Source organism: Sciurus carolinensis, chromosome 2, assembly GCF_902686445.1.
Source record: "Sciurus carolinensis chromosome 2, mSciCar1.2, whole genome shotgun sequence".
NCBI lineage: Eukaryota > Metazoa > Chordata > Mammalia > Rodentia > Sciuridae > Sciurus > Sciurus carolinensis.
In genome coordinates, this window is record NC_062214.1 from 137,240,058 (window position 1) to 137,262,784 (window position 22,727).

The 22,727-nt window shown below is 36.7% G+C and overlaps 1 protein-coding gene across 2 annotated transcripts in view; it reads left to right on the forward strand.

Moving 5' to 3' along the window:
* The first annotated feature begins 11,158 nt into the window (after positions 1-11,158).
* Positions 11,159-22,727, forward strand: part of Brms1l (BRMS1 like transcriptional repressor) — a 38,307-nt gene continuing 26,738 nt past the window's right edge. Inside the window, exons 1-3 of one of the 2 annotated variants that reach the window (XM_047542220.1) lie at positions 11,159-11,481; positions 16,103-16,193; positions 21,938-22,065. In XM_047542220.1, the coding sequence (XP_047398176.1) occupies positions 11,340-11,481; positions 16,103-16,193; positions 21,938-22,065 (361 nt within the window). In that variant the 5' untranslated portion in view covers positions 11,159-11,339. The remainder of the gene's footprint in view (positions 11,482-16,102; positions 16,194-21,937; positions 22,066-22,727) is intronic. The other variant, XM_047542221.1, reaches the window with a different exon arrangement.

Sequence of the window (22,727 nt, forward strand, 5' to 3'; positions counted from 1 at the left end):
GTTAAATAACACACTTTTCATATTTGAGACTTTGATTTCTCTGCAGTGTAGGTTTTACTTAATTTGAACCAAGAATCAACTAACTGAAGAATTCAAAAGGTTTCTCTAATGGTGTTTCTAATCAATTGTTTCCCATAAGCCCTTCTGCTGGCAAACTCTTCTGTAGTTCTGAACCCTCAGTTAGTTCTTTCATGGCCTCCTGATGCTGCCCAAAGCCATTCCAGGTCTTAAGAAAGGTCCTATGATTAATTCCATGGCTTTCATTCCAGATACACAACTTCATGAGAAGAAAGAAAAATGGCCACTTTTTTCCATTCCAGCAGTGCAAATAGCTGTGAAGAAGGTACATGTGGCCCAGAATGCATTACAGATGCTCAGGGCAGTCTCTGGTCCTGGATGCATCCTATGTGCCACAAGCCCCATGAAAACAGCCAAGGCATTGTGCACCGGGGACGGCCACAGAGAAAGTACCACCTGCCTGAGCTAGAGCGGGAGACAGCTACGCTCACTCAGGGACCTGAGGCCAGTTGGTTTGCTGACCCAACACTTCCCAGGGCCCTGGGCAGGCTCCCCGGCTCCAGGGCAGATGTGAATAAATCTTAAATGCATATTGCTAAGTGAAAAAAAAAAAAAAAACCTATTCTAAAGGGAATATCAACTGTATAATTCTCATTATATGATCTTCTGGGAAAGGGAATATCATGGTGATGTCAAAAAGATAGTTGGTTGTCCTGCTTGTGGGGAGGGAGGGAGTTGAATAGCAAAAATTTTAGGGTAGTGAAACTATGCTATATGATATTGCAGTTGTGCATTCACAATCCTATGTGTTTATAGCACATGTAAAAAAAAACACCTTAATGTATGCCAATTTAAAGAATTCTGTGAGGTCTGAGGACCTAGGTTGGAATACAAAATGTGACAAAAGTATCTACCCATGTGACAATTCATTTATGTGGTAGTTGATTAGCATTATCCATTGGAAGGAATTCACATTTGACAATATAGACACAGTTACATATAGAGATATTTATAGGTATGTGTATATAGATTGTCAGTAAACACATATGTATTTCCTTGTTCCTGTCAGTTGGGAGAGTTAAAAATAATGATACCCTAGTAACAGCAAGTAAACTCAGCTACCCAGATTTTTTTTTTTCCGGGCGGGGGGGGTAGTTATCAGAGATTGAACTCAGAAGCACTTAGTCACTGAGCCACATCCCCAGCCCTATTTTGTATTTAGAAACAGAGTCACCCTGAGTTGCTTAGTGCCTTGCTTTTGCTGAGACTGGCTTTGAACTTGCAATCCTCCTGTCTCAGCCTCCTGAGCCGTTGGGATTACAGGCTTGCACCACTGTGCACTGCAAGATTTTGGGATTTAATACCATTTTCCAATAAAAGGAACCACAGCTTTTTGGAATAATGGCTTCTTCTAGGACTGAAACAGAACATATGCAAGATAAATCTGGAGCATTTTGTAGTCCTTAAAAGTAATGATAAACATCATACAATATACACATGCATTGAAACACGTGTTACTACATTAATGTGTATAATTTTTAATGTTTTTATGTATCAGTTAAGAATGAATTTAGGGGACTGGGGTTGTAACTCAGTGGTAGAGCATGTGTGAGGCAGTGGGTTCGATTCTCAGCACCACATATAAATAAATAAATAAGATCCATTGAATTTAAAAATATTTTAAAAAATAATACATTTAATGATGGCCTATATCTGTAATCCCAGTGACTCTAAGACTGAAGGAGGAGAACTGTAAGTTTCAAGACCAGCCTCATCAATTTAGCTAGACCCTAAGCGAGTGAGACCCTGTCTCAAAATTAAAAAATAAAAGTCTGGGGAGATAACTCAGCCCTGGTGATGCATAAAATAACTATCTGGGATTTCATAATAATATAAATAAATGACAGAATAAATAAATGAGACAAGACAAAGTCTTCCATACAAAATAATTTCGAAATTTTGTGAAGATATTCTGTGCTCAAGGAGATGGAGAGCACCTTCATATTTCTTAGGTGTGTTGTTTGCATAGTAACTTTCTTCCAAAAAAGAACAGAAAGAGGCAAAGTTCCTTTAAAATGAAGAAATTTGACAAACACTGCCTCAGCCAGATCATTAAGGTGAACATCAACAGTAATAAGTCATATTGATAGTGTGTATCCTTGATACAAAACCCATAACTCCAGTCTAATTATGAGAAAAACATTGGACAAATCCCAATTGGTCAGTATTCCTCTGGAGTGTCATAGTCATCATAGTTATTATAACCTAGGAAAGTCAGACTGTCAGAGCCAAATGGAGCCTATGTAGAAATGACAACTCAATGTAATATGATATTCTGAATGGGAAAAGAAAACTGGAAATTAGGTATAAACTAGGGAAATCTGATGAAGCTTAGTTAATAACAATCTGTTCATTAATTGTAACAAATCTACAATACCATTTGTAAGGAAGGGAAACTGTGTATAGGCATATGGGAATTCTGTACCATTGGATCAATTTTTTTCTATATATCTAAATTTGTTTTAAAAAATAAAGCCTATTAAAACATTAAACTTGAGAAATTTTATTTTTTGAAATGGTGTCTAAGCTGCCTAGGCTGGCCTCAACTTTTGCACTCAAGTGATCATTCTGGCTCAACTTCCTGTGTAGTTAGGATTACATGTGAAAGGAAAATGTGACACAGATGAGCAACACAGAAACCAGACGAGGAGATCCACATGTAGAAAGTTTTATTTGCCATTCATGATCTGACAAAGGCCATTACTTGGGAAAAGCTAGAGAGGCAGGAAAAACTTAGCTCTGGAGTGTTTTATGGGGTTGGCTTGTGTAAGGTCCCATGAACTCGTATGAGCTGCTTGTGTAAGAACTTATGGTGACTGACAGGACAAGTAAGGGGATGTTCCATTGGGTTGGTTAAAGAAGGGTGGGGAGGGGAAATTGCATTTTAACTCTTGTTTTCTCTGTAAGTACCCCTCTAGGGCGGGAAGGCAACTTATGGTAAGATTTTAAAATGGCTGCATAGATGCTAACCCTTAGACCTAAAAACAGGTATGTGCCACCCTACCAGGCAAACCTGAGAAATTTAAAACTTTATTTTTTGTGTATGTGCTAGGGATTGAACCCAGGACCTTGCATGTGCTAGACATGCACTCTACCACTGAGCTATGCCCAGTCCCAAACTATTTTTAAATCACTTGGAAATAACAATGATAAGCCATTGTGTGATAACATTCATGCTTTTTTGGAAAAATCTACTTTAGAAAAAATTAAAAATAATTTTTCTATATAAAAGTATTTAGTGAGAAAAGTGTCATTTTTCTACACTTTTCTTTTTTCCTCTTTTCTTTTTTCTATATTTCTTTAATGTTGTCTTAATAGAATACAGCTGGATTATATCATTACAATTGGAAAGGAGAGTATTTTAAGAATTTTTTTCAGATAATTGTGAATATTACACTAAAAGTCAACATGTGATGAGTTCTTGAAGATTAGTTGCAATGTGGAATGAAAGCATATCAACAAACTTTCTCTACTCTCTATATTAAAATATTTAACTTTGAATATATTTTTTACCCATGCACAATTTTATAATATTGTACATTTGTCATTTGGAAAATAATTGTTCACTGAGTTTTGAGATCTATCAAAGTTAAATTTCATTAAACAATTAAAAATCAGAAACTCCAAGGGGCTAAGGATATAGCTCAATGGCACAGCACTTGCCTAGCATGACTAACGCTCTGGGTTTAAGCCCCAATACTGGGGGGGAGTGTTTAAAAGAATATTTTAAATATTGGAAAGTTGTCATTCTCACTGTGGTTGTCTAAATTCCTAATTTTCACTGGTGCCACATCTATTTCCTGCCATTCCGATACTTGACACGGTTCTGTTGGAGTAGAGGACTCAACACTTGACATGGTTCTGTTGATCATCCTCCTTCTTGGGGGCCATAGGAGTGGCATGTCTCCATGTGTAGTTGCTTTTTAATATTAATAATCAATATATCATTAGGCACTTATTGGAAAAACATTGGGAAGGTTTTACTGTATTAGGACACAAAATAGTACACAATATAAATTTATTAGTGATACATAGATAAAACATATAAAAATAAACAATTATAGCTATGCTCAAGTTAAAAGGAGCCTGTGAATGCTTTAGTATAATAATTTCTAAATATAGATGGATAAAGAGGCATTCCTCTGAGCTTGGATGCAGTGTTTAGCCTTTGTTGCTTTCCTAGTTTTAATAGTTGATTCTAGAGATACTTTACATAATAAAAATATTTAGGTTAGTCATAAATATAATTTGTGTTTTTCCTATGTTTAGTCTAATTCTTTGAGAATCAGAATAAGGTTGTAGTCTGCCATTATATAAAATCAAATAGACTAAATATTAACTATAAGTTGATTTCTTTGCCCTTTGTTAATAATAGTAAAAACTTTTCACTGTTAAACACGAGTTCATGGTGAGAGTAGATTCTCAGAAAATCTAGTGATGTGTTTGTTCTGAAGGTTGAAGGCTGGCAGATCATGGTGGCCTCAGTTTAGCTGGGAGACAATGTTGTTTTAATCTAGCTGGGAAGTAAGGTTGTTTTGGTCTGGGCTGTCATACAGAGAGAATGTGTACTTTGGGAAGAAGCATAGATTGTACTTTTGAAGGTTTTCTTATTTTAAACTAACCATAAAATGATATAATCATTACTAAAGAAAAATATCTATAAAAAGGCTGGCAGAAAAAATAAAGATAGAGATTCAGCCTCAGAACACTTGGTGTCTCTGTCTGCTGTTTCTCCACGTGCTGATGCCTCCAATCCACCTAGGACCCCTGACCGCTGCTAGTGCTGGATCCTGGCAACTGAGAAGCCTAAATTTTATCATTGGTGACATATATGCTCATAACACCATCAGAAAATACACCTCAGCTTGTATACTTATTTAATACAGTTTTACCTTTCTCTGAACTCTGTGAAGGCATAGGCTGTGTCTGTTTCACCAAATGATCTCTGGAAATTAGCATATATAGAAAACATCAATAAATAGTTAATATATTAATGAATATGAGAAGGGATTTTTAAAGCAAGAACAGGTAAGAAATTATGATGGGAGATTTTAAAATAGTTTATTCATTGCTTCCATTAAAAATACATTTTAAAGAAAAAAACCCAGCTGCTTATATTAATCAGAACCCTTTAAGTTGGAAGTAATAACCAAACAACAAAACAACTTCAATAAAAAGAGAAAATTATTGGTTTATGTAACTCAAAGACTAAAGATTACCATTGAACATGCATGCATCCAGATGCTTAAATAATGACATCAGGAATTTTTTTTCTCACAGTATTTCAACTTTGTCTTTCTTCTGTGTTGATCACCCCACTCCCCATTCATAGTCACACATGGAAGAAGAAATGGCCCTAGCAAACCTAGGCTTACAGAATCAATAGGATTTTTAATTTCAAAAAGAGAACTTCTTTCTGATAGCTCCAATAAAATTTCTAACAATGCTCATCATGACCCAGGTTTCATGTGTCCATTCCTAAATCAGGAAAATGTAATTTTCTGATTAGTCATCTGAACCACATGGGCTCAATGGAGCAGAGACAGTTCTTGAAAGTCAGGGAGCTATTATCTCAAAAACGGGGATGGATATCAGGAGGTCCACTCAATCAACTATACCAAAAATTCTCTGAAGAGAAACAACATAGATTTTAAAAACTGCATATAAAATATTTACTCTTGAGAAAAATTAGAGGAAAAGAAAATCCTCTATTTTAAAAAATAAGGTATTGATTACAGAAAAGGACATGATAATTTGTCACGAGATCATGGAATATAATGAAAATGTTAACACAAGTGTTATCAGATTTATAATTGAGCTAATTGTAGAACTAATTTTGGCAAATAGAGAATTAATATAAGGATAGCTCCTGTAACGAATGAGAAGGCTATTTCAGGCTCCTTTATTTCATTCCTGAGCAATTGAAATCAGTCTTGAATAATAATTAAAAATTGGTTTCATTTATGGTCAGTGTAGGTCCCTAAAGTCCATTTAGATTGAATGATGAAAATGTTTACCCTGATTTGAGTACTATTAATCTCAGCCTCTGGTCTCCTGCCTTTTGTTTTTGCAGCTATCAGCCTTGGCCTAGGTCAACCAGTAGTGACAAGGTTTGTGGATTGTGCAGCTGGTGTCTTAGCTCCACCATGTGGTGGAGCTTGGAATTGTTTGCTTTCTTCGAGAGGCAGGATCTGTTGATTAAAAACAAATATGCAGTAGCAGAATGACACCTTCTAATTTACATGATTTACATGTATCAACTGGATGTGATGGCACATTACTGTAATCCCAGGGACTTCGAAGGCTGAGACAGGAGGATCACAATTTTGAGACCAATCTTAACAAATTGGCAAGGCCCTAAAGGCTTAGTGAGACCCTAAAATAAAACATAAAAAAGGGCTGGGGATATAGTTCAGTGGTTAAGCAACCCTGGGTTCAATCTCTGGTACAAAAAAAAAAAAAAGCAGGGGGTGGTATGATGGCTGCTATGTGGAGAATGGGCTGCTGGTGGTGGTGGGAGAACAGGAAGTGAAGAGGGACATCAAGTGGGCAGCCACTTATAGCAAGGAGCATCCTGGACCGGTCTGCAGTCCTGTTTTGGAACAAGCATCCTCAGTCCTTACCAAGGGAGTGAATGGAGGAAATTAGAACCAGGAATGAAGTTCTGTTACATGGTCAACAAGAGTTCTAATCTTTTAGAGATAGGTACTAACATATATTTGGATGAAATGATGGAATGTATGGATGGGGGAGGAGAGTGGGTGGAGGGCTAGATGAACAAAAGATTGACTATGTGTTGGTAACAACTGAAGCCTGGAGATTAAATATAAAGTCAAGTATAAAAGGAATACAATGAGGACAAATCAGAAGAAAAAATGAAATTCTAGCTGCTTCCATTTAGCTACTTTATTCCACAAATGAAATTGAAAATTTTACAAACAGAAGTGTTAATATTTCCTTCCTGCCCATCATGGTTTCTGGATACCTATGTCCCATTTTGAATACCACTGACCTAGAAAAATTCTCATACATCCGCCCTAAATGATCCAGACAACAATGTTCACTGAGGCAACTATTTTTAATAGTGAAAAACTTGGAAGCAATTTAAATATTCATTAACAGGGAAATGTTTAATTTGTAATATTCATCCAATGACACATAATTTAACCAATGAATACAATAGAGTATGTAATAATAACTGAATTACAGCCATCTCCATTACAATGGAAAAGTCTTAAAAACACTGATTAGGAAAAAAGTTAAGTTGTAGCATGATTCATAGTATTTAACATCATTTAAAAATATGAGCATGACTTAAAACAAATACTATGTATTATTTATGGATATGTAGATATATAAAATAGTATGTACATATGTAAGGTAATCACCAGTCAGGGAAGGAGAGAATAGGAATTAAGGAGAATCTGAAGTGAAGGAGGTAAAATGTGAAAATTTGATAAAACGCTGTGTAATATAATATTTTTAATACCTTTTTAGGCGTTTGCCTCATTATGTAATATTAAATTTTTCAATAAATCCAGTTAGAAAATACTTTACCCTCAAAAGATATAGGAAGAACACTAGAAGGAAAATGCCACAATTTATTTTGTCTACTTTGTACCAGAATAAACCCAGTAGGAAATCCAGTGGTATAGGATTATCTTCATATATACTAAAATGACCAAGAATTATGATATACATATTGTTAGAAAGAATGACATTGATGCCAAATGTGGTAACACACACCTGCAATTCCAGTAACTCCAGAGGCTGAGGCAGGAGGATTGCAAGTTTGAGGTTAACCTAAGCAGCTTAGCAAAACTCTAAGCAACTTAGTGGAAACCTGTCTCAAAATAAAAAGGGGTAGGGATATGGCTCAGTGGTTAAGCACCTCCAAGTTCAATTCCTGAGAGAGAGAGAGAGAGAGAGAGAGAGAGAGAGAGAGAGAGAGAGAGCGAGCGAGAGAGCTAGAGCGCAAGAGAGCGAAATGAGAGAAATGACCCTGGAGGTATATAGGTGACAGCCACGATAGAGATACTATATAGTTTATCCTAATGCCAAGTTGGGAAGTTTTAGGAAAGGAGAGGGGAAGGAACATTGAAAAAATAAGGAGGATACTTACTACATGACAAGACTCAGTGGGAAAAAAAGTACAAAGGAAGTATGGTCCTAAGGAAGGGCCATATTTCCTTTAGAACAAGAAAGTAGAAGGGACAGTTCAGAGAAGAGGACAAAGATATGGGAGGCATTGCTGATGACCAGAGGGCTCTCAAGAAATGTATAAATATGAATGGATTAATTTTTAAAAGTGAGGATTAAATTGTAACCAATGTTTGTGTAAGCCCTATATAAAGTATGAAGTGCTGCATAAATACGAGGCATCATTACTACCTCTTTGAGGGGCTGGGGTTATATAGCTCAGTGGTAGAGTGCTTGCCTCGTCCATGTGAGGCAGTGGGTTTGATCCTCAGCACCACATAAAATTAAATAAAGATACTGTGTCCACATACTACCTCTTGAGGACATTTCATTCTGGTTTCATGAATTAATTTGCATTTTCCATATCCATATTCTTTCCTTGACTAACTTTTCTCCCTTATCATTTCTCTTATATTTTGTACATATCTTTTCTAAAATCTGATTGGGGCAGGAGAGAGAAACTATTCCCCTAGGAGAAATACAATCATGTATAATGTTCTGTTGCTATTGTAATTTTTGGACAGTCTGACTGTGTTGCCTAAGTTGGCCTTGAACTCCTGAGCTCAAAATCCTGAGCTCAAGTAATCCTCCATCTTCAGCCTCTAAATGCTGGGACAATAGGTATGTGCCATCATGCTTAGCTAAACTATTATTTTGTCTGCCTTAAACATAAATTTAACCATGGCAGGAATTTTAAAGCTGGAAGAGAATTTAAAGGTAATATAATGTAAACTACTCATTTTACAACTGACAGATTATATGTTTTGCCAGATTTAATCAGTTAGTTCAGAACTTGTACCTGTTCCTACTTCTCTCCAACTTCCTTCTGTTTTTCTTTAAATGGCAGAAACACAAAGTACCCACTAGAGGTGCACTGTAGGTCAGTAGTTGTATGCAGACTCTAATGTCAGACTACCTGAGTTTAAATCTTAGATCTGCTATTAATTAGCTGTGTGACCTCGGCCAAGTAATCTAACTCATCTATGCCTGAGTGTCTTCATTTATAAAATGGAATATGTAATCAACCTCACAGAGTTGTTATGAGGATTAAATGAATTAAAGTATGTAGCAGTGCTTAGTACATAAAGAATGATCAGAAATCTAAGCGATTGTTACTATTTAGCACACACACTGGTAGTTGCTGATATAACAAAGATTAAGAGAAGACCAGATTTTACCCATGACTGTTTTTATTTGATTTGGAGTTGAAGAAACAAACCAAGAACAACAACAGCAACAAACCCATTTGAGATAATGTTTACAAATCTGGATAATTCATATAGAGATCTGAATTTCCAGTTTTTCTTGAAAATGGGAAGGTCTGACATATTAAGCCAGAATTCTCAGGTAGTGACAACTGGCTGGTAGTAATAAAGCAGCTGCCTGCTTTATTCCATATTACTCACATGATATTTCCATCTTTTAACTTCATTCACTTGTTTACTGCTTGGTTTTGAATTTGTATCCCTAAGACAATAACTGCTCTCAAAGAACTCAGAATCCAACAAATGGAATGCATCTGCTAAACAATTCACAAACCAGTGTGATAGAAACAAATACAAAGTTGCCAACTGTAAAGCACAACAGTACCCTGATGGTACACATGGTGGAAGTGCTGGTGGTGATATGTACTGTTAAGAATATGTGCTGAAAAGAAAAGGAGGAGAGCAGGCTTGCAGAGGGAATAGAAAGTGAAAAGACATTGAAATAGGAAATAACTTAGGTGTTTAGCAACTCCAAAGAGTTCAATTTTGGAGACTATAATGAGAAGGGAAGAAGTAGGTTTACTTTAAAAGGAGAGTCCCTTAATTCTGTAGGAGATGGGTAGCTCTTGAAAGGGTTTCTGAAATGTTTCATTAAATTACAAACAAACGTTAATGAAATTATGACTGGATGTTCTTTACCACCCTTCCTCAAATGTCTTTGGATCTCACGTCTGAGAAGGAAATGCACACTATTCTATTAAATAGCCATCAGTAGCAAATTACTCAACTTCATAACTGATAATGTAGTTTTAAGATTTGTCTGTAAATGAAATTTCCTTATCTGTAAAATGGGGATAATAATGGCACACGAATCAAGGGTATTAAATGTAAAACTGAACCATATAATCCATGTAATGAGCTTACCAAGATATCGGACACAGGATAAAAGTGAGTAATATGAGTTATGATGATCACGATACTTTCTGAATATTCCTTGTCTACGTACCCTATATTGGAGAAACTATCTCATTGAATCAAACGTATTTTTCATTGATAACTAAAGTTGAATCAATACTGGTGGTATCTTCTGGACGCATCTAGTTAAAAAAAATGCAAAAAATACTAGATTGAAAATGCCAAGACAATACTTACTTCCTCTCTACATTTTTTATTGCAAAAGTTGCAAGAAAAATTTAAAGGTTTCTGTGCAACATAGAAAGTGCTATTTATTTTGTACAGTTACTAATCAACGTAATAGTTTATTGGTGGTAATTAAGACAGTAAGGTCGAAGAGATGATTCTCCAGTTCGCCAGGCTCAAACAGTAGGTAAAGATCCTTTGATCTTACAGTAGCGTCTCGAATAGCTAGGGATGTCAGACAATCAATTGGCGGGAAAAAGATAAATACAGACCAAATTCACACAATCTGTTTCTGTTTAGTTTATAAATTGCGATCGAGTATGTCTGCTTGCGTGCCTTGTGGGACTTGAAGTCCAGACGCAAGACGTGCTCAAGATTGCTGAACCTTAGAAGCCTGCAGCCCCTGTAGGTCTGAATACTATGGACTACAATTCCCGAAACATACCGGAAGGCCGCGCAGTAATTACGAGCAACCAACCGTGCCCCAGCAGGGCAAGCCCCGCCCCCGGCTCGGGGGACGGCCTCCGCCAATGGCAGAGCTCCCAGCGCGGAGCCTGCGGGTTAGGTTGTGAGGCCCGGGCCGGGGGCGGGGAGGAGCCGAGGGGTTTCAGAGCTTGCTCGGCCGCTGGGTGGGTTGGGGCGTTCCGCGCGCCCTTCATTGAAGCGGCGGTGGCCGGGCTGGGCGCCGGGAGTGGGAAGCGACGGCGCGGCTGGAAAATGCCGGTCCATTCCCGAGGGGATAAGAAAGAGACGAACCATCACGATGAGATGGAGGTGGACTACGCCGAAAATGAGGGGAGCAGCTCGGAGGACGAGGACACTGAGAGCTCGTCGGTCTCTGAGGATGGAGATAGCTCAGGTGCGCGACCCAGCGGAGCTGGGATCCTGAGTCGCCGCGCCGGGCGCGCGACAGGCCGCTCTCCGCACGCCGGTGGCTGCGTCCTTCGGAGAGAGCGGGGCGGGGAAAGAGGGAAGGGGCGGAGACTGGCTCCTGGCCCCGGGCTGCACCCGGACCGGTTGCGGGGCTCTGCCCGGCTCCTGGCAGGTCCCAGTCCCCGGGGCAGAGCGGGCGCGGGCCTGGGCTTGCCCAGCTCCTGGACGCGAAGGCATCCTGCTCCCAGTGGGACCCACCTTTGGGACTCCCGGCAGTGCCCTAGGACTACGAACCCGCAACTTGTCAGAAAGACCGAGGAAATGCTTTCTGTTCCCAGACAACCTACTTCTTTCCTTATTTTCATATATGCCACCCGTACTTCTCAGCGAGGATGCGTTGTCGGGGCTAGGGATAGATTTGTATCAGTTCGTGGCCAGTTTAGAACGAATTACTCTTCGCTTCCAAATCAGCCCGTCATCCGCACTTTATTCCAGTGCTCTTTTGGGGGCTAACTTGGGAGCTGTCCAGTTTGTAGTATCTCCCTGAAGTTTTCAAATCTGAGAGCAGGGTACCAACATCTGGGGTGATTTTAACTCTTCATAGGCTCGTAAACTGGCTGATTTGGGACAGTGTTGAAATTCTCTAATCTTTTCCTTCAATCTTTTCTAACCTTTGAGCTATTTCAGATTAGAGGAAGTGAATGGATAAGACAGATTAACAGTATACATTTTGCAAACTTTTAGAATTGGTTATGCAAAAAGGAGTGGAATTGTGATTATCTGGATTCTTTCCCGTTTATCCATATGAGGTTGAGACTGACTTCTTTGTCGTGGCCTGATTTTGGCCGCATAAGGGAAATGTTAACGATGAGTTGATACTGTTATCACCCCATGCCTTCTTTTCAGAAAATCTCCATGCAAGATTGTCATTTCTATCAATATATCAGCCGTCCAGAAATAAATATGAGCGACTTATTTGTGTAGCCTTGGGCACTACCCAGTATAAGGTATAAATAAATAGTTATGATCTGGTTTTAAAGAACTTTCATAAGTTACCACTTGATTAAATTGCCAGGTAAATGCTCAGATATAAACAATATTGTAGGAATTCAGAGGCAGGGGAAATACTTTGAGAACTGGGTGGACAGCAAAGGCTAGTTGAAGAAGGTGGGGGTCACCTTAATTATCTTGAAGGATGAGTAAAGTTTGGATTAGGGGAATAATGTTCCATTGTTCCTATGGGACAAAGAAAATGTAAGTACAAGTGCAAAGGAAAGAGCTTAGGACTTATTCAAAAGAGCGAGAAAACCAGTTTGGTTAGAAGAACTTGAGCTAGGAAAGGAAAAAGGAAGGTATAGGTGTGAAAGATTTCAAAGAAAGCACAAAACAGGATTGATGAATGCAAGTTTAGGAGTGAAAGTAAGAAAAATCCAGATATAAGGAGAATGAGTGTATCATCAACAGAAATAGAGAAGCAAAACATTTGAGATGAAGAAGAAAGGTAAAGAATTTTAGGCATGTTGATTTTGTAGGTTTTTTTGTTTGTTTTGTTTTTGGTAGTGGGGATTGAACTCAGGAGTATTCCACCACTGAGTCACATCCCCAGCCCTATTTTGTATTTTATTTAGAGACAGGGTCTTACTGAGTTGCTTAGCACCTTGCTTTTGTAAGGCTGGCTTTGAACGGAGATCCTCCTGTCTCAGCCTCCCACGGTGCTGCAAGGAGCCTGGTGAGCATGTTGCTTTTGAGGGGATTGTGGTATATTTAAGTAAGAATGCCCAAACTGACAGATGGAAATAAAGAGTTAACCTGCCTGGAATGGGAAGAGTAATTCTGAGTCATTTACGTAGACATGGAAATAGGTAAGATTTCAAAAGTGGGGAATGTAGAGAAAGAACATCCAGATTGTGTGAATATATTTCCTAGATATGTAAAGCATTTTTATTTTCAAGTATGCTTTACTTTTGCTATTTAAAAATTTCCTCAACATCTCTAGTAATAAGAGAAATGCAAATCAAAACCACCCTAAGATTCCATCTCACCCCAATTAGAATGGCGGTTATCAAGAATACAAGCAACAACAGGTGTTGGGAGGATGTGGGGAGAAAGGTACACTCATAATTGCTGGTGGGGGTGCAAATTAGTGCAGCCACTCTGGAAGGCAGTGTGGAGACTCCTTAGAAAACTTGGAATGGAACCACCATTTGACCCAGCTATCCCACTCCTTGGCCTATACCCAAAGGACTTAAAATCAGCATATTACAGAGATACAGCCACATCAATGTTCATAGCTGCTCAGTTCACAATAGCCAGATTGTGGAACCAACCTAGATGTCCTTCAATTGATGAATGGATAAAGAAACTGTGGTATATATATATACAATGGAATATTACTCAGCCATAAGAATGATAAAATTATGGCATTTGCAGGCAAATGGATGAAATTGGAGAATATCATGCTAAGTGAGATAAGCCAATCTCAAAAAACCAAAGGACGAATGATATCTCTTAATAAGTGGATGATGACACATAATGGGGAGTGGGAGGGGTTAGTGTTAGGGTTAGAGTTAGGGTTAGGGAGGGAGGCAAGAATGGAGGAAGGAAGGACTGTATAGAGGGAAAAGAGGGGTGGGAGGGGTGGGGGAGAAGGGAAAAAAATAACAGAATGAATCAAACAACATTACCCTATGTAAATTTATGATTACACAAATGGTATGCCTTTACGCCATGTACAGAGAAACAACATGTATCCCATTTGTTTACAATAAAAAAAAAAAATTTCCCCCCAATGCTGGGGATTAAACCCAAGATCCCATGCATGCTAAGCAAGTGCCCTACCACTGAGCTACATCCCTAGCCCCATTCTTTGCTTTTTTTATTGGGCTCTAGGATCTCACAAAATTACATCTTATTTGTTAAAGTTTTCCCACTCTCATTTTATATTTTTGTTGTGATTTTTAACTTATTTTTAATCTCACTTTAGAGGATAATTTGAACTACAAGTCAAAAAAAATTTGTTTTGGTAGTGGAGATTGAACCCAGTGGTGATCTACCACCAGTCTATACCCCTAGCCTTTTTAATTTTTTGAGACAGGGTCTTGCCATGTTGCCCAAAAGGGACTCAAAGTAGCAATCCTCCTGTCCTGGTCTTCTGAATAGCTAGGATTATGGGTATGCATCACTACATTGACCTACAAGTCAGATTTTTTAAGTGCTAAGAAATTATTTAAATATATTTTTCAGCTCTCCTTGTAAAATCATCTCTATTCTACTAGATATCTTGAATTTTAAACTTCCAGTTTTATTCTTCTCAAACCTTGGTATTGAGCAGATCCTAAGACTACAGAGGAACTTCCACTGGCCTAAGAATTTGGGAAGTGAGTCATTTGAGGCACCAAATTTTAAATAGCCAAGGAGTAAGCTAGTAAAAACCAGAACTATTTTAAATTTGTTTTAGAAAATTAAAATGAATCATATACTTGGTATATGAAAATAACTGAACACAATTTCACTCTCATAGTTTGAGCATTATTTTGATGAAGATTAAGATGCACATCAGTTTGCACTTCATTTATTTTGATGTGTTGAATATGTGATATGAAAATAGAAGATGTGAAATATAGGACAGACTTGATAATTAACAGTCATTTTCCTTAAAACAGTTTGCTTATTCTTTTTCCTCATTTGCCCCTTTCTCACTGACAGAAATTTGGGGAGAGGACACAATGGAAGCATGAATGTCAATCCAAGATTACTTGTGGTAAACATAATGAGATTAGTTTTCTTAAGAAGAAAATGTTTCCCCCAGTATTGGGAATTAAACCCAGGGGCACTCTACCTCTAAACTATATCCCCAATCCTTTTTATTTTTTCTTTGGAGACTGGCTCTTGCTAAGTTGTCCAGGTTGGCTCGAACTTGTGATCCTCCTACCTTAGCTTCCTAGTAGCAGGGATTATGTGCACTCTAGACCTGGCTAGTCTTCTTTCTTATGTGACTGGCAAATCAACTATGTGAGCAATTCTGAGGGAAGAACTCCAAAAGTAATTTTGAACAGGATTAACCTTTAAAGGACACAGTCATTTTTGGTCCTAAGTTCTGGTGAGTTGTGGAAAACAAACCAAAAGTGGGTTAATTACTTTATAGTCATAGCTTACAGTAAGTCCTTTGGCATAATTTTAAAATGAATAAACATAAGGTGTAGAGATCACTTTAAACTCTCATCTTTATTTTAGATTCGGTCGTGAAATTATTTTGGATAAATGTTTAATTTCTCTTAAAGCTTAATAAAGATCTTGCACATCAACTTCATGTTACTTTTTTTTTTTCTTTTTTCCTCCTTTTTTGGTACTAGGGATTGAACCCAGTGGCACTTTACCATTGGGCCATATCCACCGTCCTTTTTTACTTTTTATTTTGAGACAGGGTCTTGCTAAGTTGCTTAGTGCCTCACTGTGCTGCTGAACTGACCTCAAACTTGAAATTGTCCTACCTTAGCCTCCCACGTTGCCACCACACCCAGCTCCTTTTTTTTTCTTTTTGAATTAACTTCAGATATATTTGAAACACAATATTATCTTTGATATTTGCTTTTTTTTTAAATTAACAGAAATGGATGACGAAGACTGTGAAAGAAGAAGAATGGAATGTTTAGATGAAATGTCCAATCTTGAAAAACAGTTTACCGATCTCAAAGATCAGTAAGTAGTGACTTCAGAAGGTCATTGTCACTGAGTCTCAAATGTGTCACATATATATGCTAGCACAAGAGCAGTTACATTGTTTCAACTTTTTGCCTTTGTAGTTTATGGAACTGGCTGTTTGAAAGAGGCTTCAACTATCTTTTACCTGCCAAAGACCTCATTAACTAAACTGAGGGTTTTGAGGCAGTTTTTTTTGGGTGGTGGGGTGGAGTTTAAGATTTCTGTGTGGATGTTGGTGATTAAAATCTGTTCTAATCTGTTTCATTTACAGAAATGAATAAATTTGTTGAATAAATCCCTACAGAGAGCATTTTAAAAAATTGAAAATAAAATAGAATATTTCCCAAAGATTCTATGTCTGGTGAAGTCATTTTGTTTAGATCTTACATTGGATAATATATATATTACATGTTTCATATGTGTTATTTAGCTTCTTGCACCAACTCTGTAAGGTTGAAAGATTTAATCATCTTATCTCTATTTTACCTGTGAGAAAACTGATGCTTAGAGAGGTTAACTACTTTTAATTAATCAAAAGGTGATGAATGAAGCCAGGCTTTTTGCCTTCCACTGCTGTTATGTTCCTTCCACGTAAAGCACATTATTTTGGAGGAAATGTGGTACAGTCGAAAAAAATAAAAACTCTGAATCCATGCTTTTTTTTGACTGATTTAAAGGTTTTAATCATGGAGTTCTTATTACCTACTGTGAGGATTGAGAAGCTTGTGTAAGATTCTTGTCTATTTGCCTGGTGTGCGGTAGGTACCTAAATAGATACTATTTTAAAATTTTTAACCTCCTGTTCTAATGCCAGAACTCTTAAGTGAGATTGGCAACACAAGAATGGACTCCTATGATTTGATATAACATAGGATAGATAGAAATGCAAATTAAAAATAACTGCCTTCTCCTGATGACATTCTTCATAGAAATAGAAAAAGCAGTCATGAAATTCATTTGGAGAAATGAGGCCCAGAATAGCTAAGCAATCCTCAGCAAGAAAAAGGCATCACAATACCATATCTTAAATTATACTATTGGACTATTGTAACAAAAACAGCATGGTATTGGCACCAAAACAGACATAAAGACCAATGGAATAGAAGACACAGAGACAAACCCATATAAATACAGTTTTCTCATACTAGGTAAAGGCGCCAGAAACATACATTGGAGAAAAGTAACCTCTTCAACAAATGGTGCTGGTAAAACTGGACATCCATATGTAATAAAATGAAATTAGACCCCTGTCTCCCACTCTGCACAAAACTCGATTCAGAATAGGACCTAGGCATTAGATCAGAGACCCTGTGCCTACTAGAAGGTGAAGTAGGCCCAAATCTCCATCATGTTGGCTTAGGAACCGACTTCCTCAACAAGAGTCCTAAAGCACAAGAAGTAAAATCAAGAATAAATAAATGGGATTTTATCAAACTGAAAACCTTCTCAGCAAAGTAAACAAGAACTTGAAGAGAGAGCCTACAGAATGGGAGAAAATCTTTGCCACCTGCACTTCAGATAGATCATTAATCTCCAGGATATATAAAGAACTCAAAAAACTTAACACTAAAATAATAACAGCGATGACCCAGTCAATAAATGGGCAAAGGAACTGAACAGATACTTCACAGAAGAAGTAATACAAATGGTCAACAAATATATGAAAAAAGATTCAACATCACTATCTATTAAATAAATGCAAATTAAAACTACACTGAGATTTCATCTCACTCCAGTCAGAATGGCAATTATCAAGAATACAAGTAACAATAAATGTTGGTAAGGATGAGGGGAAAAAGATGCACTCATACATTGCTGGTGGGACTGCAAATTGGTACAACTACTCTGGAAAGCAGTATGTTGATTGCTCAGAAAACTTGGAATGGAACAACCATTTCACCCAGTTATCCCACTCCTCATCATATACCCAAATGACTTAAATATGGTCAAGTTACTTTAGTGACTTGACCACATCAATGTTCATAGTAGCTCAATTCACAATAACCAAGCTGTGGAACCAACCTAGGTGCCCTTCAGTTGATGAATGGATAAAGAAAATGTGGTACATATCCACAATGGAATATTACTCAGCCATAAAGAAGAATGAAATATGGCATTTGCTTGTGAATAAATGATACTCGAGACTATCATGCTAAGTGAAATAAGCCAATCTCCCAAAACCAAAGGCCAAATGTTCTCTCTAATATGCAATGCTGACTCACAATAGGCGGGGGGGGGGGGGGGTGAAGGTTCACTGAATTGGTGGCAGGAAGTGTGGGAGGGGAGGATGGGAATGGGAAGGGCAGTAGAATGAATTGGATGTACCTTTCCTGTGTTCATATATGATTACAGAAAAAGTGTAACTCCATATCATGTACAACTACAAGAATGGGAAGTTATACTCCATTAATGTATATGTCAAAATATATTGCCATGTATAACTAAAAAGAGCAAATAAATAAATAAATAAAAATAAAAAAAAATACCACCTTCTAAAGGAGAAGTTTCAGCCTGGAACTTGCTGGCATGGACATGGACATAGCTACATGTTAGGAATTGTAAATGCAAGAGAGAAATTTCTGAGAATATAGACACATTTATTTATTCAGAAGCTGGCTCTTCTGTGGGCTCAGTGGAGCTCACCTTTAATCCCAGTAATTTGGGAGGCTGAGGCAGGAGGATTGCAAGTTTGAGGACAGCCTGAGCAATTTAGTAACACCCTGTCTTAAAGTAAAAAGGACCGGAGATGCAGCTCAGTGGTAAGCACCTCTGGGTTCAATCCCCAGTCCTGGGAGCAGGGGGCAGAGAAAATAAAAAGAAAGAAACTGGCTTTTCACTTTATGAATTCTTCAAAGTTTTTTTTTTTTTTTTTTTTTTTTTTTTGCTTGTTCTTTTTTTCCCCTCCTTTCCTAGAGAGGCCAAAATAAGAGATGAAAACCCTTTTAATGTATCTGGAATTACTGGACTAAAATGGGACAGATTTATTTACCATATTAATCCAATGTTTATGCCATTCTTTCTGTTTCATTGACATTAGTGATGAATATATAGATAATATTCCTTGCTAGCTCAACAACTAGTTCAATAATTCAAAATTATCCAGCCAAAGTTTTGGCTTTGAAAAACATGGTATAATTTTCTTATTCTAAAAATTTATATTACTAATTTTAAATTAAAATTGTAATATGTCTTTAATTTTAAATTAAAATTAGTTTGGATCCCCAAAGAATTCATTATTTGCATTATTTGGGAGAGTTCATCTAGGATTATTCTAGAAAAGAGGAATTAAATTTGTGTTTTTATATTTTAGCACAAGTAATTCATGAATGAATACTTGTCACATAATTAAGATTGACCAATTACACTTTTAAAGTGTATTTTATGTTTATGCAAGAAAGGAAAATTATTGTAAGTTCTAATATAATATAATGTATTACACAAGAGAGTTCTAGCACTACAGGGCACAATAGTCTGCCTTCATAAGGCAGGAAATCCACTCTTTGTAGTTTCTATAGTGGTGTAAGGTAAGTTTTCCACTTCCTCAAAAGGTGGAGGGAAGGGCTAGGTCCGTGGCCCAGTAGTAGAGCACTTGCCTAGCATGTGTGAGGCACTGGGTTTGATCCTCAGCACCACATAAAAATAAATAAAATAAATTAAATAATTAAATAAAGGCATTGTGTTCATTTATAACTAAGAAAATGTTTTTCAAAAAAGGTAGAAGGAAATCATTTAGGTTTCCATTTATTTTAATATTCAGCATCCAACAAACATTAATTGAGCATCTACTCTAAATATTGTGGTTGCTGTTGAAGAATTGATGATTATTGCCTTTGTTGAATTTATACTTGAATCCCAAGTTATAGAAATTGGACTGTTTCTGAGAAATCTATTCTTTTAAAAGGTTATTTAATAGACCAATGGTAATTCCTATAGCTTCTTCATTCAGGATGCTTGTTCACAAATTTGCAACCTATCAATATTTTGTATATATTTGATGTTCTTTAGGTATAGTTACCTTTGCGTCAGCATTTTTGTTGTTTTACCTATAGTTATAGTTTCAAAAAGATAAGCATCATGTTGTACTTTTCTGACTTTATACATTTGTTTGTCACTGTATCATGAGTTTTGGAAAAATGTGAACCAGACATGATAATGTATTGTTTTGGCAGTTAATTCTCTAAATAATATTATGGTTGCTAAGGGACCAAAAAACCAAAAAAGAAATATTTATAGCATTAACACTCAAACTTACCTTGCCTCTTATACTAATTATAATGGTCAATGATAGATAATTAATATTGATTGTCTTAATTGTATTGGTTGATACTTTCAAGAAGGAAGAGCAGAATTTAATATAAAAGCTAGGTTCCCTAAGTTTTTCAAAAGGCAAATGCTGGTTATACTAACACCTACAAGCATAATTAGTGATTTCTTTTGGAAATTAGTACATGCCTTCTTTCTGAACATATTATCACATATTTTTGCTTATCATAAAAGTAATAATTAGAAAATAATTTACAAAATGATCTTAAATTGTTACTCTGCTTTGAATTTTTTAGGATATCCTTAAAAATGCCACAAAACCAGGATTAGAAGTAGCTATCATGGAGGACAATGTAAGCATTTCTACGTAAAAAGAATTAGTTTTATCCTGTTCGATTTTTGCCAAAAATAAACACTGAATTGTCTTACATAATCAATCTTTGATAATCAAACTAAAGTATTGTGACGGCTGGCAAATTGAAGTATCTATAAGTAGACTCATAAATAGGGGCAATAGGGACTCCTCATCCCCATTTTTCATTTCTTTAACTGTTTTCTTAAAGCTTCTTCATTCGTAGTTGAGATAACTGGGTATGCCTGATCACAGGTTATTTATTTATTTTTTTTGGTGGTGGTGGTGGTGGTAAGTACTGGGGTTTGAACCTAGGGGCACTTACACTGAGTCACATTCCCAGCCCTTTTTATCTTTTATTTTGAGACAGGAGCTAAATTACAGAACCTAACTGACTTTGAACTTGTGATCCTCTTGCCTCAGTCTCCCAAGCCTCTGGGGTTATTGGGGTGCACCACTGTGCAGGGCCAGATCATAGGTTCTAAAATCATTCATTTTCTTTACTTCATCACTCTACTTCCTCTGTTATTTTTAAAAATTAAGTAGGCTAAATATTACATTGAATCATTTTCAGGAAATATGGAAAGAAGCCAGGGAATTATTTGACAACTAGTTATGTCTCTATTTAAACTACTCATGGTTTTCCTTGTTTCTTGGTGTTTAAATGGTCTTATAATTGATCTGTTTTTTTAATTAAAAACAAAAAATTGATAGTGCCAAATATAGTTATTTCAATTTTTGTTGTTGCTTTTTGAAACGGATTTCACTACGTTGTTCAGACTGGCCTTGAACTCCTGTGTTCAAGTGATCATCCTGCCTCAGTCTCTGAGTAGCTGGTACTGCAAGCATGTGCCAAAGTCCCTGGCTTTCAGTTGTATTTTGTGTATTGTGACTTAACAATTGAAGTGTGATACTGATTAAAAAATCATGAACAGATATCTATTTTATCATTATATGCTTGAAGTAAAATAATATAATTGAATTCCCCACTTGAGATTAAGGCAAGAATTCATTTGATAGGTTCTTAGAATATGAATGTCATTAGGAAGAAATAATGTACAGGAGCAGAAATTTTTGATCTTTGTTGTAATTTTTAAATTAACATCTTCATTTTTGCTTTGTTAAGACTTTATAAAGAACGATTAAGTCAAGTGGATGCAAAACTACAAGAAGTCATAGCTGGAAAAGCACCAGAATATTTGGAACCACTGGCAACTTTGCAAGAAAATATGCAAATTCGTACAAAGGTAGCAGGTAGGAAAGTAAAATATTTTTTTCCATGTAGCAGATTCTATACTTCTTAGCTTTAAAGGGGTTTGTGAAGTGTTTGCTGTTGATGGGATCACAAATATATTTACACTGTGGATGGATTACAAATATATTTACATTAATTATTGGCCCAGTTCTTTTTAAAAACCTTTGTGGGGGGCTGGGGATATAGCTCAGTTGGTAGAGTGCTTGCCTTGCAAGTACAAGGCCCTGGGTTCAAATCCCCAGCACCACCAAAAAAAAAAAAAAAAAAAACCTTTGTGGGCTGCTTTAGGGGATTTAAAAACAATGAAAAACTCTTAGGTTACTCACAATGTTGTTGAAAAGATACTAGCTATGTGTGGAGAATCTGAACCATGATACTTTGATTTAAAATACTGTTACTATCACAGTCTTATTCCCTATGGAATAAAGTTTAAGTCCTCTTTTTTTTTTTTTGATTTTTTTAAGTTGCGGATGGACATAAAACTTTTGTTTTATTTATTTACTTTTATGTGGTACTGAGGATTGAACCTAGTGCCTCACACATACTAGACAAGTACCCTCCACTGAGCTACAACCCCAGTCCCTAAAGTTTAATTAAGTACTCTTTATTTTTTTATCTGTAAGAGTGAGAAGGAATTTATTATTTTTATTTTGCTTTTGAA